General features: G+C 36.5%; 2 protein-coding genes across 2 annotated transcripts; one reads left to right on the top strand and one right to left on the bottom strand.

Annotated features, from left to right (window-relative positions):
* Positions 1–3,076: 3,076 nt before the first annotated feature.
* LOC135613909 (protein SHORT-ROOT-like) lies at positions 3,077–4,395 on the top strand. Its single transcript, XM_065110921.1, has one exon. It carries the CDS (start codon positions 3,077–3,079, stop codon positions 4,280–4,282), a length of 1,206 nt encoding a protein of 401 aa, XP_064966993.1. The 3' UTR covers positions 4,283–4,395.
* A 2,487-nt stretch (positions 4,396–6,882) lies between these two features.
* Positions 6,883–13,540, bottom strand: LOC135615196 (uncharacterized). The gene is made up of 12 exons (XM_065113367.1): positions 13,423–13,540; positions 13,285–13,340; positions 13,127–13,160; positions 12,059–12,157; positions 11,780–11,928; positions 11,602–11,640; positions 11,428–11,520; positions 11,242–11,340; positions 10,964–11,065; positions 10,462–10,545; positions 10,118–10,183; positions 6,883–7,333 (listed from the first exon to the last, which is right to left on the bottom strand). Exons 1-12 carry the CDS (start codon positions 13,496–13,498, stop codon positions 7,247–7,249), a joined length of 984 nt encoding a protein of 327 aa, XP_064969439.1. The 5' UTR covers positions 13,499–13,540; the 3' UTR covers positions 6,883–7,246.
* Positions 13,541–19,628: the final 6,088 nt, after the last annotated feature.

Genomic DNA, 19,628 nt, shown 5'->3' with positions numbered 1-19,628 from the left:
ACATAAACTTGAGTTCTCGAGCCTTAAAGTATTGTAAAAGTGAATGAGTTCTCCTCCTCCGAGAAAGAGGAGTAAGACTTGTAAGGGTTGTCTCCTAAACCCGGCAAAAGGAGAAAGAGCTGTAAAAGGTGGTTGGCCTTCGCCTATTGAAGGAAGGCCTTTAGAGGACACCGAAGACCTTGTCGGAGGAGGAATCCGAAAGTGGATGTAGGTCACATTGACCGAACCATTCTAAATTTTGGTTTGCTTTTCATTTGTGCAATTTATATTACTGCAAATCTCCTTAGTCCTCTCTTGCACTTTTACGAAAGCTTTCAAGTTTATATTCTCTCCAAAATGGATTACATCGAAACTATTTTCATTGGAATCAGTTTTAATCGAAACAAATATTTTTCTGAAATCGGAAAAGTTTTTCGCTGCACTAATTCAAACCCCCCCCCCCCCTCTTAGTGTTGCTTTTGATCCTAACATATGTATGGACTGTGTTGGGCCAAGTGAAAGGCCCAAACAATTACCCAATATGTGGTACCATTATGGCACAATCTCCGAGACAATATCAGACAGTGGTACCGCCTAGTGATAGTGTCAAGCGGTGGTACTACCTAGACATAGACTTCTAAACGGTGGTACCGTCAGACTGGGCGGTAGTACCGCCTAGTGTCAATGCTACAAGCGGTGGTACCGCAAGGACTCAAGAAACCCAGGATGAGATCTTTTTAAACTCTAAGTTTGAATCCACTTGAAGCCTATAAATGCCCCTCTCATCCCTGGTTAACTTACACAAGCATAGAGAACTTAAAGTGAGAAAACGCTGTAGAAATTACTTGAGAGATCCCCTTCTCTAGCTTAAATTTAGAATTCTGTTTAGAGAGGAGTAAGTGCTTGTAAAAGGTTATCTCCTAAACCTGTGAAAAGAGAAGAGGGGTATAAAAGGGTAGTTGGTCTTCGCCCATTGAAGGAAGACCATTAGTGGATGCCGGTGGCATCGACGGAAGAGGAATCGGGAGTGGATGTAGGTCACGACGACCGAACCACTATAAAATCAGTTTACATTTTCTTTTAAGCAATTTACCTTTACTACAAACTGTTTTACTTTCTTATTGCTTTCACTATGCTCCCTTATGTTTTCAAGTTAATATCTTTCTGAAACAGGTTTAATCGAAACGAAAGATTTACGAAATCAACGTTTTTACTACTGCACTAATTCACCCCCCTCTCTTAGTATTGAATCATTCCTAACACCCCCTTTCTTAGTGCTGACTCGTTCTTAACAGTAGCGACAAAGACAACAACCATTCACATGCTTGTGAGAATGAGCACGTGATCGCTAGTCAAAAGAACTAAACTTATCTTGCACTACCAATCATTGTCAAAAGAACTAAACTCACTTGCACTATCAACCGTTATCGAAAGAACTAAACTCATTACAATTAAAATAAATCATATTGATCAATTTTATAATTAAGGATATAAATAAAAAATTCTTAATTTTATAAGGATAAAACTATAATTTTGCTAAACTGTGTAATTATGACTTTTTTGCTGACAGAATTATCAAAATGATAAAAGGTATTAATAAAATATATAAGATCAAAACTGTCATTTGATTCAAGTACGGGCGGTTGCCATCCATTTTCAGATAGGAAAAGAGGAGAAAGAGACTTTAGTTCAAATCTATAGAGATTTTCATATCCAAATATGGTGTGCTTACCAATCTAATAAAGTTATTTTCCGATAGTATTAAAAGATATGTATTATAAATTTGATCTATTATTATTTAATTTTAATCTTAACATAAAAAAATTTTCATGCATATTTTACCATGCTTATAGGTTTCTCACTCTATCACCCTTTCTAGGTCACTAAAACTATTTCTTTTGATCAGCGGTAATGGGCATTATAAACCTGGTGCGCCAAACAAAGCATCCGTGGCAAGAGCAGTGCCAAGCCTTTAGATTGCCACCAGCAGCACTTAGGTAATGTAGCTCCTGCCACAGTGAGAGATGATGGTTGCCGCGGTGCAATTAATTGCAGGATGTTTCTTGCATGCTCAACATGGTAGCGGTCTCTCCTTCCTCCCAAGATGTGATCTTTGTGAGATCAAAAATTTAATGGCAGAAGGAAGCAAAAGAGGTTTGGTCTTGTCCTTTTCTGAAGCTTCATCACTCGAACAACTAATGTTGAGATACCTTTGCACTTTGGCTTTGTCAGTCTTTTGATGGCTTCGTTTGCTTGTTTGCATTTATTTAATTTGTCTCAGCTCCATCTACTTGAAAACATCGTTTGGACAAGACATAAAACCTGAAGAAGATTACAAGAGCATAGATAGCGACATCTTTTGATTGCTTCTCTGCATACGTTTCTATTGCTAGGTTTGAGGACCTAAGAAGGATCGATGTAACTTTAAATGGATTTGAGCTAACATCTGAAAATAATATATATATCTTTTCCTCTCTGGTGCGCATAAAAGATAAGAACTTTAACCAACAAAAAGATGGATTCCGCAGGTGGCCAATGCTTTGAGCCTGCGTAGAGATGCTTTTGCCTTATGTGTGAATGCCACATAGCTGCTCGATCCAAACAGAAACGCCACAGCTTCCCACAAAAGACGATGAACAAGATGCTGCAGGTGAGATGCTATTGCATAAGAATTTTAATGAACTGCATCATCCACAGTTTCATCATTTCTGCAAATAATGCGACACTACAAACTTCATACAGTTGCTAACCAGTAATAATTACGATGTTGTAGCTTCTTTTATATGCGAAGCTGGCAATTACTTGTCATGAGATTAATAATGATGAGACATCACTTGCTACTATCGATCGTTTACCTTCGAATCTGAAGTCGATAAGCAGACACACTGTTGGATTGTCATCATGACAATGACTTGATTAAAATAGGATTTGCTCCATACAGATCGGGTGATGAACTTAGCTTATCCTGTCATTTCATTTCTATCTATCTTTTTCCCCAAGACATGAAACCTTCACATGGATATCCCAGTTCACTCTCCATAGCCACCTTCTTATTGCATGATCCCCAGGAATCAGTCATCTGATCGATCAGATAACAATGCAGAATCCACATCCTCGCCACCGTCAGGCATCTGCTAGCTGCTTGCTGGAGCTCGACGATCCGGATGCCACCGAGAAGTGGGCCGCGGAACTCCTTCGGGAGTGTGCGAGGGCCATATCCGAGAAAGATTCAGGTAAGATTCATCGCCTGTTGTGGATGTTGAATGAGCTCGCATCTCCCTACGGAGATTGCGAGCAGAAGCTTGCATCGTATTTCCTGCAAGCTCTCTTCTGCAAAGCAACTGAGTCGGGAGAGCGTTGCTACAAGACGTCCCTCTCGGTGGCAGAGATGAGCCACTCTTTTGAGTCCACGAGGAAGGTCATCCTCCAGTTTCAAGAGGTAAGCCCTTGGACAACGTTCGGTCACGCAGCATCCAATGGCGCAATCTTGGAGGCTTTGGAAGGAGAAGCCAAGCTTCACATAATCGATATCAGCAACACCTACTGCACTCAATGGCCGACGTTACTGGAGGCCTTGGCCACCCGAAACGACGATAGTCCGCACTTGAGGCTGACAGTGGTTGCGACGGCCGGCGTCGGCGGATTCGTCATGGACGAGATAGGGCAGAGAATGGGGAGGTTTGCGAGGTTGATGGGAGTGCCATTTGAGTTCCATGTGATACGTGATTTGTCGAGGCTAGACGAGCTGAGAGAAGAGGAATTAGGGTTGCGAGAGGGGGAGGCCGTCGCAGTGAACTGCATCGGGGCCCTGCGACGTGTGGGCGTCGAACAGAGGCAAGCCTTCATACGTATGCTGCGCACGTTACGCCCTCGGGTGGTCACCGTGGTGGAGGAAGAGGCTGACTTCACCAGTTGCAGCGGCGAGTTTGCCGTGTGCTTCGACGAGTGCTTGCGGTTCTACACCACGTACTTGGAGACGCTCGAGGAGAGCTTTCCGCCCACCAGCAACGAGAGATTGGCACTGGAAAGGGAGTGCTCCAGGAGTATTCTTAGAGTTCTCGCTTGTGATGGTGATGGGGTTGGAGACTGTGAGAGGAGGGAGAAAGGGAGCCAGTGGTGCCGAAGACTAATCGAGGCCTTCTCATCCAACAGCTTCAGCGACGATGTCGTCGACGATCTGAAGGCGTTGCTGAAGAGGTATCGGGGAGGGTGGTCGCTCATGCCGGCCGAAGGAGATGCCTCAGGCCTCTACTTGACGTGGAAGCAGCAACCAGTGGTGTGGGCTTGTGCTTGGAAACCTTAGAACCAGGTTGATCTTCTTCGAATCTCCTTCTCTGATTACTCTCTTTCTTAAGATCCTTATTCCCATCCTCTTATGTTTGAACTCTGAAGTATCTGTTGTGATTTTTTCCCTGCAAGTTTTTGGGCTTTCATCTCCATTTTTGCAGTTTAGATTGGATGTAGGAGCCGAAAAGCAGGTTCCTGTGGTTGGAATAAAATACTATTCCATCTAGCTTCATACGAATATATATATATATATAAACAAAATCTCTTGCAAGCATCATATTCCACTAGAAACTGAACTGAACTGAACCTCCAAGATGCAGCAGCTCTTGTTCTTCAAATGAACATGAGCAAGGATCAAATTCCATGGAATAATGACATGACCCGTGAATTTGCAACTCCTCTTTTGTCTTCTTCGACATGTGCGGTGTTTGTTATCTTAACACATCATTTGCATTCGGACAAAAGAATTGTTTGAGCTCATTAGTGGCTACAACCGAGTGACATCAGGGAAAAGGGCAAGGCATGGTCTTCTCAGCAACGATGGTGGGCTTTAGCGTGTGGTAAAAGAAGTGGCTTATGTGCCTTTTGAATCAGACATGCAGATGTTGCTGTGGTCCACATTTAGTGGGATTTAGATAAAGCTTTTGTTAAAGCATTCCACTGCTGCTTCTTCCTTGCCCGACCCGACCAATCACTTGTCGCTCGATGCCAGCTGCTGGTGGTCGAGTTGCACTTGGCCACATGTTGAAGAAGAGTGTGGAGAAAGTGAGCTAGCTAGAATTTTGAGGGACATGCAGCCAGCCATAAGGAAGATTGACAACATGATTAATGTTGATTTAAGATGATGTAGGGAGGGTTTTAGTAGGAATGACTCTAGTTCTGAGGGAAGGAGCCGTCCATCCATCCATCCCTGAACTCATGCAAACAATATAACCCATCAATAGAATGTTTCCCTACGAGAATACTACTTCTCTAGAACTACTCATCCCTTGGATCATGCAAAAATAAAAAAGAAACAAATAAACATATCAGCAATAAAAACTTCCCTCACTGGATTTACAGTTAAGAGAGATTTCAGCAAAAGCTTTAGTTCCGAGGGATTTAGCAAAAAGGACACCAATGGATTTAGCAACAACTACAGCTCTCAGGGAATTAAGGAGAACAGACATTACTGAGAGCAATAACAACATACTTCGACAACTAGCAAAACCTGTGGCTGTGCGGGAGGAAGACAGGCTTAAATAAGAAGCTTGGTGCGTAAATCAGATCGAAACAGAGGGTAGCTTGGATAGAACGTGTGAACACAGAAGAGAACACGAGAGTTCTTTTTTCCATCTAAATTATTGCTGTACTTTGCTTTAGCAGTCATGATCATTTTTTGCTTTTGTAGGCCACTAGGGAAGCTTTGACATGAAAGCGCCCAAAATGAGTAGTAATTCGTCAAAAATCAGATCGATCCAAGTCTCTCATTTGTGTGCGAGCAAGCAGTAATCTATCTGCTCTTCTTTTTGGGGACATTCATGTCGCAATCGTAGGCCTGTTGGAGACTAACAAGACGTCAACTTTGGAAAAGTACACAATGTTGGCCTCATGCTTTACATCAACGTGGATCCTCTCCTATTGCCATACATAGGTCACAGGATTACTCTTATTTTCACTAGTTGGAGGTACTATGTATTCCTGTTTTGGATTCTTTTTTAGTATCAGTGGAGTGGAGTGGATTCTCTTTTGACTTGTTGGAAGGAAATTCATCTTTTAAAAAAGGCCCCCTTTGACGACAAAATCCAACTGAATTCCATATTGTGATTTGAAAGTTCAACACAAAGCTTAAATTTTTTTTTAATGAACACCAATTCAGTCTTCAGATCAATTTTGACATGCTTGGAGGACCACAACAGTCTTCATCCCAAAAAGAGTTCGTTAATACATGGTTATTGTCCGACGAAACAAGGATGAATTCATATGCTTCAAACAATAATAAAGTGTGCCTAGGTAACGTCCTGATAGATAGCCAACCAGGTTGAAGATCTTGAATGAGATTTATGAGCCATTTTTCCTGAAAAGTTTGCTGTCACATTGACGGAACAATCTGTTGTTTCAGAATCCCACCCCGATGATGATGGCTTCTGAGAACACCTGCAAGTATCAAGAGACTGATTGATTTCAAGGTTTTAATCCTCCCGTATCAGTAATGCTGTATGGAGAATGCTCTCTAGCTCGTAAACCATTTCCTGAACTCCTGAAGAGATTTTATGAGATCATGCATGCAATACTGAGTTGTAATCTCATCAGGCATCGATTTTGTTTGTTCCGATTGCAAGTATATTTTGTTCTTGTCGGCACATGAATCATGTTTCGACAACTTGTCAAATCAAAGATCATTCTGAGGTCAAAAGTGTGGCAAAGGGGCATTTCTTCTCATCTTTTGTAATGTGGATTCTTAGAACCATCATAATTTGGAGATGTCACAGAAAGAAACACATCATTCATTACTCACAAGAAATTGCTAACAGATCTCCATTTTCCATTTCATTGTAAAATATGCAGTGTATTAGAGAAGTTTATGACACAGCAATTATACTTTCTTCTTTTGCGTATAGCTTCTCACATCAAGTATTACTTATAAATTGGGTCCTTTTTTCTTTTTTTTTTTAATTGTACCTCAAAAATTCCCATAAGCTATTACCGTCGGACTGCAAACTACAATAATGACTTGCTAATTACTTGCAAATTCTGTGGGACTCACTCAACTTATAACATTGTTACAAAAGCCTACATGATTTGGACCTTCAGACGGTGCATGATTTTAGACCTTAGAACATTTCGATGTCATTGTTCTGATCATACAGACGTATGATTTCTTAATTCGGGAGAACAAGCACACAATTCTGGCAAAACAACGAGTTACTGGATCTAATGCAATTTGCTTTGTCCATGCTCCTCAATCTTCAAGAATCTGACTCGTGAAGCGGAGACAACATCATGCTGATTTCTTATGACCAAACAGCAAACTCCAACTGTATGCGCTTCTCTTGCTTGCTGCCGCATCCAGCCGGTTTGCACCAATCTAGGAGACCAGTAAATCAAGAAGAAATTAGACCTCAAAATTTTCTACAGCATCTGATGCATAAAATAGCAAGTGAATCATGATGATGATTTTTGGTTCCTTCTCTAGACCATATTTGGAAGGCAGTAATAGCCAACTGATTCACAATTTATACTAAACCATAATTATGTAAAACCTTACAAAAGCAAGTTTTTGAATACACTCTAGGGCTGCATTTGACAACATTAATTTCAAAGTGCCAACTGACGAACAATTTTTCTAGGACACCTGCGCCATATGTTTTTTTTTTCCAAACCTTTGTGTTCCAAAAAATTAGTTTTGCTTTCAATTCTAATATACAAATAGCCGCCAAAAAATTAGTTTTATAACTTCACAGTGATCCGACATGCAAGGAAAAGACAATTATAGTGGCCGATTGGAAAATGCCAAATAGTGTAGATCTTGCATGCATCTTTCATCAGACTATTCTCGAGTAACAAATTAAGAATATTGACCCAAGTCACTAACTAAAGATTGTGATCCACATTATTGTTATCCTCTAGCTTTAACTAGTTCATTGTTATTAACAAAGGGTACTTAAGTTACTGAAATGTGAAGAAATGGACATGAGTGATAAGTAAGATTCTATCATTGTATACATGGGCTAACCAAAGTATTTGAAGAACCCTAATGGAAAAGAAGATTATAGATATACAAACGATACACGATTATGTGGATCTTTCCCAATCTGAGAAAGTAACAGAAAGGATATCTACAATTACCAAGTCCAAAATGATCAAACAATCAGGTGAAAATCAACTTATAGCTCAAAAAATGAACGAGTTAATGTTGCTTTGCCGAATGCAAGGGTCATGTACTGCATGTCCATACATGATGGCAATTGCATTTGTTGAAATAATCTGTTAGCGACAAAGTTCTTCAACATCAAAAATGAATCTGACAGCATTAGAGAGAAGGATAACCATGGGGATTGTGGATATCAGAGTCATTCAATGTAATTCAATTCATACTTCACATCTCATCAAATTACATCTTGTGGTTTAACTTTTTGTGAAGGTAACACATTCCAGGCAATACCAGAAAAGTAATATGAGGAACTAAAGTCAATTACATTGTAAAATATCCATTAGTTGTCAACATTGAACCTTTTTTACATAAACATGATTTACTAGCTCAGATGAAAATGAGATCCTAGAAGAAATTGGTAGATTTAGAATCAGAAGCAACAGTGACACTTATGGCTAAGAGCTTGAACAGATTCAAGGATAGTAACCATGTTTCTCACTCTATTGTACAACCAATTCAAGGTCTATTTTTCTGTTAAAATCTCAAGATACAGTATCAAGCTTAAGATTCATTTCCTCGTCTGATAACATGTTGAATATAAAAAAATCATAATAGTTGGTTCAGGAAAATTAGATGGAAAAAGAGTAGAAATTTGGATCAGATACTAAACGGATGGTCACCAAATGGGGAGAAATAGCCATGATGGAATCGGAGAACCAAACAAATGAAAATATTGAAGTTCATGAGTTGCCTTGTTGTCCAGTATTTTTTGAACCAGAAAGTAATTTGTTGATCTTTTTCCCAACCGAGGAAGCTTGAAAGTTTCTAGCTACACAATTGAGCACATAGAGATGCATTGAAATCTATTTTGGGGTAATTTGATAGAAAAACAAAATGCAGCATTTCCAGCAGGTATTGAAGTCAGAAACAGAGTAACAACTCTAATTAGATCGGTAACGTCCCGTTTGAGTTCTTACGAAGATTTTGATCTATTCCATAACATACAAATTACCGAAAATATATAAGAAAATATCTGTTATTGTAGCTTGCACATCTCCAAAGAACCAGCAAGGCACCAGTTATGCATACTATGTTTAATTTAGTGTTGCAAGCTATGAAGACTTCACTAAAAATGATCTATTATGATATGCAGATTAAGCATGTCCATTCCTGTTGTATGAAAAAGAAAAGACAACAATGTGCAAGATATTAATTGAACATGTTCACTCATACTCCATGAGAAAGATCAGACCAGAATATGTTTATCTTAAAGGAAGCAAAATAACAGTGATCAAATAAACCATAAGCAATGAAGAAAGGGTCTCCCGATCAATACAGAAAGGAAGAATAGGTCTCCCAACAGATATAGAAAAGACACCACATGAAAACCCATAGATAAGCGTTATCAATGGAAGGTATAGAACAGAAGGAGAGTGTAAGCAAAAATTTATTGCAACAAGATCAATAAAGGACAAACAGCAGAACCTGGTTTGAAAAGAAAAATTCCCACACATAAAATAGGTTAAACACTGTGTAAACTTCAACCAATAAAGACAATTCAAAAACCCAAATGATATATTTTTTTATGTCAAGAAGACTCTTTAAAATAATTTTATCCTTCTCATAATATTAATTCAACTTGAATTATCAAATAAAACCTTATGTAAGCGTGTTTATATTTTAGTTAAACTCTTTGAACACTTATCTAGAAATACACTAGGAGAGTACAAAAAGGCACAACAAAATATGAAACAGTTCTGAATATTTGTTGCCCTCCATCAAAATATGTGGATTGACTACAAATGTATAAACTAATATAAATTAGTTTACGTAGCGGCCTCCAATAAATGCTTTATCTGTCAGCTAAGAGACTTGGTAGGTGAACTACAAATGCAATGAATCTTTTTTTTTTTAAGAATACAATGTAAATAACAGCACAAGACTGGAAAATGTGAAGGTAATAGCATATTCGAAATCTAGATGAGTAAACGATGATACCAGGTCCATAAACCAATATCCAATGGTCGGCATGTACTGTACCAAGTACATAACAAAAAGCACAGGCTGCATGAGAAAGCACAAAGGTTGGTCAAAATGTACAAATAAGAAGGAAAAAAAAAATAAATATTAAGTAAAAACTAGGGAACAAGAGAAAACTCTGGCAGGAATTTTTAAAGTTCATTAAAGCGTAAATATCTTCAATAGCTGACCCCAACAGTATTAAGCAGAATGTTTGAAGTTACATTTCAAAAAAGAGTACTTCTTGGTCTGAAGATACAAAAACAACCCATGGTTCACAGAAACCAAAAGTAACCCTTTCCAAAGGTCAGCAAGGAAATTACCTGATATGATATCCAGGCTTCCTTTAGCCCATGGGTTGCGGCAACAATTATCAGCTCAGCACATCTTTCTGCTGACACACGCTTCTATCAAACATGAAAAGCACCAAATGAAGAAAAATTATGGTCCAATAAAACAAGTCATCTAAAGAAGTTAAAAAGTTCATCAACGAGAACCTTGCATACTAATTCCTAAATTTTTTATTGGTACCTAAATCTTGGAACAGATTTTTACATAAACCCTCATAATAACGAAGACTAATGCAAATCCACCCCCACTTTATGAAAACACTACAACTGTTCCAAATGACAACACAATCTTTACATGATCCAGTTTCAATAAAGCCAGTTTCAAAGCACCAGGGATTCAGTTATAGAAACAATTTATGACAAGCATTTTCTTACAATGATGAAAAAGTATAGTATTGTACAGAGTTCATCCTTATGCTTTTGAAGACATTTTCACTAGCACACAAATGGAAGGAACAGAACAACACAAACAAACCTCCAAAGATCTACTTTTTCCTGATGAACTTGTTTCAGAAGTTTTTGATGTTTCAATTGGCCCAGGGCAGACAATGGTCACCTTAATCCCTTCCTGGCATAGCTACAATCATAAAACAAAAATTGATAATATTATTAATAATAGTAATAATATAATCAGCACAAATAGAAGCTGTAAGCAGCTTTGTTTCGTCACAAGGAGATTGTGTCAATTAGATTAAGAACTTGGGCAACAGATGCTAGGTCTCCACCCGAAATTGCAGTATATGAATAACACACCTCAGAACGTAGAGAATGGAAATATCCATTTAGAGCATGCTTGGAAGCAGAGTATAAAGCTTGGCCTGGTGAAGGACACTTTCCAGCTGCACTACTCACCTACAAGTAAACCATCATCAGAAACCAAGGGGGTAGCAAAACCAAGAAGTTTTTAATCCCAGTAACAAAATTCACCATCCATCATACCACAACAAAATGGCCTCTCCCTCTTTTAAGCATATAAGGTGCCAGAAGGCGAGTCAGAGTTATTGTCCCTAAGACATTTATGTTCATCGTGGCCTAAATGACAACAAAAATCAAATGTAACGGCATTCCGTAGTGACATCAGGAAATTGAGAAAATATGACAACTGTGTAATACCCGAAGTCCTTCCTCGGTTTCATCCAAAGCTTTTCTTTTCTGCAACAATATAGATAAGCCAATTGCTAAATACATATCAATGCACCGAAATTCAGAATATAAGTTGAATTATTAATACATGCTTGAAAAAGGATTATTCCCTGCATAAGCACTACAAGACGTGGCAATATTTCCTTACAGGTCGTTCAAAGGCTGCATTGTGGACCATATAATCAACTCCAGCACTAGAAAACAAAGATTCTGCCTTATATACTGATTCTTTGAGAGATTCTTCACCAGATGCCAAATCCATAGGCAACACTTCAACTCTACTAGCAGGATATTTACCTTAATACAAAAAGAATGGATAAAGCATAAGGTCAGTTCAAGTATCATAGTGTGATTGTTTCCGGATTTAGCTTTATTATTTGTCAAAGGGAATCCAAAAGTTATAAATACATGATATCTGAACACTTACTGATGATTTCAGATTTGACCCGCTCAAGCTCCACTGCATTACGAGCAGAAAGTATCACCTTTGCTCCTAAATTGGTGAATTGATTTGCAAGGATTTCCCCTTAAAGTGAAAAAACTATGTTATGTCTCTTGTATCAAAGTAGATTGCTATATACTTAGGGTGATATATCATGGAAATCAGACACAATAATAATATCAATATGAGACGAGCTTATGAAATTATCATGAGATTCTTACCGTATTTCTAACTATGAAATCAGACCATATTATTTAATTACCACACATAAAATATCTTTAGCACTACCTTAAAAAAAGGTGAAATCTCGTCTCCCCTAAATTTTTTGTACTAATCAGAGAAATAGTTGTCATCTTACATCCATGCCAAAATATACAAGTAGATGTTGGCCAATAAAAGTACTATTTACCATATGGTCATGTAAGATTCTTATTCAGAATGCAACGAATCTGGGAGTAACTTCATAAGCGTGACAGACAACAATGTTGAAACTAATTTCAGGCAACTGCCTCAAAATTTAAAGGTCAATGTCCACTACAGTAAATACAATTTCGTTTTATCTGGAAATCCTGATAAGAAATCTATCATAGAGTAAATACATGTAACTTCTCGATAGGAACTTCAATATATGCTGTAGATAACATTAAAGGTTCCACCAGACAGATGTACGGTATGAAGTTTAGTATTTCTGTGAATCAAACAGGTTAAATACCTTATTCAACAATTCTAATTTGGCTACGTCATCATTAAGTTCTTTAAATGATAAAATTTTCATGTTTTGTTTTAGGACATCAGCATTTAGTCAGGTTCTATGAAAGACTTTTGTCCTTGAATAAAGGATAAAAGAGGCATATACTAAATCATGTAATTAGGGTAAATCTTAAGCAATTAATTAGTGGAACGAAACTATATAGAAAAAAAGAAAATACTAGCACAAAGGTTTTATCTTATTCCTCGATCAACATATGAAGTTGAGAGAGTACATCCGGTAACACTAATCCTCCCACAAAGAGATAAGGTAAATTAACAAAGAAAGAAAGAAATCCTACTCACCAATTCCACGGCTTGCGCCCGTAATCCACACAACCTAAGAATAACCAACATCACCCACACTCAAAAACCAATCGAACATTTAAAATAATAATAATCATCATCACCACAAACAAGTCGGCTGATATTAGAGAACAAAATATATTTACGGTCGCAATCACCTTGCCTTCCACTTCATCGCACTTCGGCGCACCCCTCGATGTCAACGTAAAATCCCCTGAAAACACAAGTGAAAAAGGATGTGAGTTCTCAGAAAAGGGCAAGGCTAAGAAAGATTGAATCAGGACTGCAGAATCGACCATCTGCGGTGGCGAATTTGACGAGGAAAACCACGAGGCCGGCGAGGAGGAGAGCGGCTGCGACGACACCCAGCATTGTTGTTGCGGTGGGGAGTTTACCGAGGAAAACCACGCCCGACGTCAGTTTCGGAGTCGGGTAGCAGCAGAAGCCAGAGAATAAATATGACGCTCGCATGGTTGACGACGGAACGGATTCGGGTCGGTGTAGTATCCGAATCCGATAATTTTGTAGATCCAAATGAGCATCCGTTGGTACCTTCAATCTTCGGATCGGATTCAGACAAATTAAGTTTAGGTATCGGGTTGCTGGTCAATCCTAATGGATAAAAGAAATTTGATCAGTGCGATGATAATTTATGGTATTAGTTAATAATCCTAATAAAAACACTTATGTTGGATGGAATAAAAAAAAAAAAAATCAGCCTCAAATTATTTTTTATTAAAAATTAAAATTTATTTAAAAAAACAAGAACTAATCAAAAGACCCAATTCATCTAAAGGATCACTAACCCAAACCTTATTATATTTAATATCTCTCGCAAATCTGACTAGCCAATTTATTTCATAAAAAAAATATGAAATCTCAAAAATATTGAGATTGAGAGCCCTTCGAGAAGAGATATTATTCCTTCCGAGCAACCAATCAACTTCTGGTTAATATAGCCTTGCAAAATTTGATATCCCTGTTCTCCACATACCTATACAAAAAAGATAACAACCACAGTAATATCATTAGTATTATAACCCCAAAAATCATCATAAATTTAATTTAAATTATCTATTATTTGATTGTTCTCATCTAATACCCCTAAGACGTATCCGAAGATTTGATTAAGTACAGATGCCACAATAAGATTTTGGAAGGAAACCACAACTCTACAAATCAACATGTTAAGCCTGAGCTAATGGTTATATTAATAAGCTTCATTCTAGTCTTCCGAAGAACCCTAAAGCCTAATAGTAATCAAGACTCGATAGATTGAGGTATTACTGCTATCATTACCCTTCTCAGACAACCATGCCCCCTCATTCCACAAAAAAAAAAATTAAAATTGAATAGAAAATCGATCCCTTAAGAACATCCAAAAATAAACGATAAAATATATGCTTAACACATTCATTTTATGTAATTTTCTTAGCCCGAAGAGAAAACTTTTGAAGATCTAAATCATAGATGCCAAGACCACTACAAGTAACAATGTTGCATGAAATCAAATAAATACCTCGAGTTTGAACCCTTTTTTACCACAAACTCTCTAATAATATAATTAATCTTATTAAGAACCATGTTAGACATCCACAAAATATTCGAAGCAAAGTTAATGAGCACCAAATGACTAAGGGGTTTTTTCAAGAAAGAAGCCTAGCTCTAACGTTTTGAACTATGGATTCATAAACTGTGGAAGGAGATAGATCTATGAGAAAAGATATAATATAAAAAATATATAAAAAGGAAATCTACCCTCTTTGATACAAAACCGATTGTAAATTTTATCCCAATCGGTGGATCTTAAAAATTTGATCTCAGATTTATGAGTGTTGATCTTTAAATTATTGATGCACTTATAAAATTGAAAGATTTTCAAAGATGATTATATAAGATTTTTAGTTTGTCTAAAGAGATAGAAGAATATCATCAACTTACATTAGGTGGGAAAGCTTAAAGGGTCTCTTGAAAGATAGGAGAGTAAGAGTGTTATCTAATGATGCTGGGTTAAGGAAGAAAGTAAAGATTTGAGAAACTAAAATAAACAAGTATGAGGATTGAGGATCTCATTATCGAATCCCCTTTTATCCTTGAAACCAAGAGAGGCATTGTTATTGATAAAGTAAAAGAAATTTGATATGGAGATATAAGTAAATAACCAATCAATAAATTTCTCAAAAAAACTAAAAAGTTGATTGCTCCTAAGATATAAAGAGTAGGGAAAAGAGGCTTAATGTTGTTGGCAATGACTTTGGCAAGAATATAATAATTAATAGTCAACAGGGAGATAAGACGATAATATTTAATTTTAAAAAAAAAGAAATATTTAGGAATAAACACTATGTAAGTTCTGTTAGGATCGGAGCGGCACTAAGAGGGGGGATGAATTAGTGCAGCGGATTAAAACGTCGGTTTTGACTAATCTTTCGTACGATAAAAATCGAACTCGGAAGTGCTTAACTTGAAAGCGTATCCGTAAAGTTGTGCAGCAAAGGTAATGAGGAAATAAAGCACGTAAGAAGGTTTGCAGTAATGTAAATAGCAATAATAAAATGCAAACCAGAGATCACGCCGATTTTAAAATGGTTCGGTCAAGTGACCTACATCTACTTGCGAGGCCCTCTTCGATGAGGCTCCCACCTTCTACTACCAAATCTCTTGAAGGGGAAGGGCAAATACCCCTCTTACAACCTTTTACAAGCGGTTCACACTCTTACAAATTTTCAATAAAAAAGAAGGAGGTGAACACTATAGCAAATTGAAAACAAGATTTGCTAAGACTTTTCTAAGACCTTTTTCTCAATCTATTGCTTCTCAAAAAGTTGTAATCTCAACTGAGATTTGAGGAGTATTTATAGGCCACAAGAGGATTCAAATTTGGGCTCCAAAATTTGAATTCTCTTTGGTTCCCGATGCTGGCGGTGCCACCGCTTGTCAATGTCTGACATTGACAGTGGACTGGCGGTGCCACCGCCCAGCTCTCGGGTGCTGGGCGGTGCCACCGCCTAGGTCTCGGGTTCACTGGTTGGGCTTTAAACTTGGCCCAAACCAATCCGAACTCGGGCCCAATTGGCCCCTACTTGGGTTATAGGATTAACACCTAATCCTAACCCTAATTAATGTGCTAACTACGAATTTAAAAACATTTCCTAAGCTATTACAAAGTTCGCAAGTCAAGACTTTTTCCGGCGAACTTCCGATAGTCTTCCGACGAACTCTCGGAAACCATTCTGCGGATTCCCGGCAAGCTCCTAGACTTTACGATTTGATCTTGGCGAGTTCCAACGAGCTTCTTCGGCAAGCTCCGATCTTTCTCGGCGAGCTCCGCGAACTTCCAACGAACCTTCCGGCGAGCTTCCGAAAAACCCTTCGGCAAGCTCCCTACTCATTCTCGGCTAGTTCCGGCAGCATTCCTAACGAACCTTCGGACTTCCGTCGAACTCTCGAACTCGCAACAAATCCTTCGCGCTTGACTCCGACACTTTGTTTCGCTTTATATCTTCATCATTATCGTAGTTAATCCTGCACACACAAGCCAAAACTCTACTCCGATCTAGACAATTATTACAACACGAATTGACATTTTGTTGCCCGGCATGTCATTGGTTGGGCCGATGCCCGACGTCCGAAGCCTTCTGCCATCCAATATCCTAATGTGATCTCCTCCGGCGCAACGTCAATTCCTCCTGCGTTAACTGTCTAATCCTGATCGAGTAGACCTGTATCACTCAAAACGTAGATTAAATCATAAACACATATCAAGTGGTTTCATCATCAAAATACGAGATTCAACAATCTCCCCCTTTTTGATGATGACAATCATTTGATGATGGAGTTAACCTTAACTCCCGGAGTTTAAACAAACCCCCCCTATCAATATGGCTTATTGATAGAAACTCTTGGATTCAAGAATCCAAGCAACATGTCATCATAAACTTATACATAACATGTCATGTCATCATACTTCTCCCCCTTTGTCATCAACAAAAAGGAGAAGTTCCTACTCTTATGTGTTTAGAGATAAAAAGTTCCATACATTACATGAAAAATATAGTATCAAATTTTATCGTCATGCAATCTAGCAATTAAAGATTATAAGTTTAGCATATTTGCTTTTCTTGAGATAACAACTAATTACTTCTCTTTAGACTACAAGCTAGTAATTTTCATGATATGCAAGTTGCAAGCTAGCAAAGTGTTTGAAAAAGTGATCAAGTTTTGCAACATACAAGCTGGCAAAAATTTCGAAAGCAAATACAAGATAGCTTTCTTATTGAAGTGTGTAAGCTATCGATTCTTGCTTCCTATTGTAATGTGCAGGTTGCAAGTCTTGCTTCTTAAGATAGGCAAGATAGTGATGTTCAAGAAGATAACTTTTGCTTCTTGAAGTAAGCAAGTTAGCAATCTTTGCTACTTAAGATAGGCAAGCTAGCAATCAAGTTTTTGCATCTTCTTGATTTGTGCAAGCTAGCTATCTCCCCCTTTGTCATTGTCAAAAAGAAGGGAAGACCCTTTATATCAATGATAACAAAGGTAAGTATCAATCTTATTTGTGCATCATCATATTTTCAAATTAGAATATGCATATTTAAAAATCTTATATTCATTTATGCACGATATTGAATAAATCGATCAACATTACGAGGATATCATACATGATACTAAAATTTTTAACTATTTATTAATATTTTGATCATGATACCAAACATTCATCATTTAGAGTATTCATGATACAAAACATTAAATCAATATTTATAATACATCATTTTAGCAATAACTCATAGTATTTTAAATCATGATTTATATCATATGTAATACATCACATCATAATTAGAAAGCACAAGTATTGCATACATCATTGCAAATCATAAATGTTTTATATCATGATGGTATCAATTTGTCAAATTATATCCTATCATGCATGATCAAAACTTCTCCCCATTTGTATTTCATGCATAATTTCACTTCATCACATTAGGAGTATCAAGAGGAATTAATTGGGTGATGAGATAAATATTTCACGAATACATAGAATTATATAAAAAATCATATCATAAGTGTTTCATACATTCATATCATCGGAATATAAACAAAAATTAGTGATGAGATATTACTTCATGAATACAATAAAATTCATATAGCATATCATGGTTTATTAGAATTAGTCTTCCTTTTGGTGAATAGCAAAAAGAATAGTAGGAGAGCAAGATCTCAATTTATGCCCATCAAATATTCAATCATCAAAATCATGATTCATCTAGAAAATTCTCCTCTTTAAATATTCAAAGAGAGAATCATGATGAACATATTCTTGGTTTACATAAAGTTTCAAAACATAATTATCAAGATCGTGATTTCGATAAAAATTTATTCAAATTTAAATCATCAAAATCATTATCAAAATCCAAGAGATTCACAAAGATGATACAAATGGATTCATCAAAATCAATAAGATTGAACAAAATAATTTTCAAGAATGTTTTCCTCTTTTCGATTGTTTCAAAACATATGATTTTGTTTCATTTATGCCAAATAAAAACATGTATCATGTTTAAAATCGAAAGAGTAAGACTTATTTCAACAAAGATCAATAAGGTGCTTTCATTATGGTAAAAATCAATAATCCATAAATCGTAAGATTCATCATGTATAATTTCAAAATTTATTAAGCATGATCAATATGCATGACACTAAAACATGGTTTCAAAATGTTTAATTTGTTTATTACACAATTTCATCATTATGCATCATTATATATAACTTTACAATGTCATGCATAAAATCATCAAATCATAGTATTAAAATATTAATATTTTTATTACAACTTTATGCATCATTAAGTATACAATTGTCAAGCATAACACTTCACTATTTCATATAAGCATGCCTATTTCATTTATGTCAAATCAAAACATACATCATTTTTTTTTTAAAGCCACTTTTATGTCAAATCAAAAAATGCATCATTAAGCATGATTATTATGCATTACTTCAAATCAAATATGATTTCATTTATTTTCAAAATATTTATCATGATAGAGCATATAAGCCAAAGAAACTATTAAACATAAAGCATATTCTGGTTTCATTGAGTATAAAGTATTTTCAACCAAAATCATTTGTTATTTGTTGTAGTCATACATTTTTCTTTTTAGGTGAATCTATCTTTTCATGCTTAGTTTGCATACAAAAACCGTGCATCATTTTCGAAAGCAACTTTCATCATGGTATAAATCGATAATCCATAAATCATAAAAGATCATTATGGAAATCATCAATAATCAATAAACTATAAATTACCCAAAACTCATCATCATCATACATAGCTTCAAAAAATAAATTTATTAGGCATGATATCATATTTCATAAGGCATTTTTAATCAAAATCATTTTGTTTATCATAAACATATAATTTTCATGATTATTTTCAAAATTACTAGAATGATAAACATGATTTCTAATTTTTTTTATTTTCATGTAATTTTTAAGAAAATTAATC

The sequence above is a fragment of the Musa acuminata genome, chromosome BXJ2-6, assembly GCF_036884655.1.
Source record: "Musa acuminata AAA Group cultivar baxijiao chromosome BXJ2-6, Cavendish_Baxijiao_AAA, whole genome shotgun sequence".
NCBI classification, from domain to species: domain Eukaryota; kingdom Viridiplantae; phylum Streptophyta; class Magnoliopsida; order Zingiberales; family Musaceae; genus Musa; species Musa acuminata.
Note: the sequence above shows the minus strand (reverse complement) of the source record. Positions and strands in the feature narration are given on the sequence as shown.

Excerpts from the sequence above, each read along its gene's own strand:
- LOC135613909 (XM_065110921.1), top strand. The coding sequence starts at position 3,077 with ATGCAGAATCCACATCCTCGCCACCGTCAGGCATCTGCTAGCTGCTTG.
- LOC135615196 (XM_065113367.1), bottom strand. The coding sequence starts at position 13,498 with ATGCTGGGTGTCGTCGCAGCCGCTCTCCTCCTCGCCGGCCTCGTGGTT. Across the intron at positions 11,521-11,601 it reads AAACCGAGGAAGGACTTCGG|GCCACGATGAACATAAATGT; the intron begins GTATTACACAGT and ends GTTGTCATTTAG. Across the intron at positions 10,546-10,963 it reads GAAAAAGTAGATCTTTGGAG|AAGCGTGTGTCAGCAGAAAG; the intron begins GTTTGTTTGTGT and ends CATGTTTGATAG.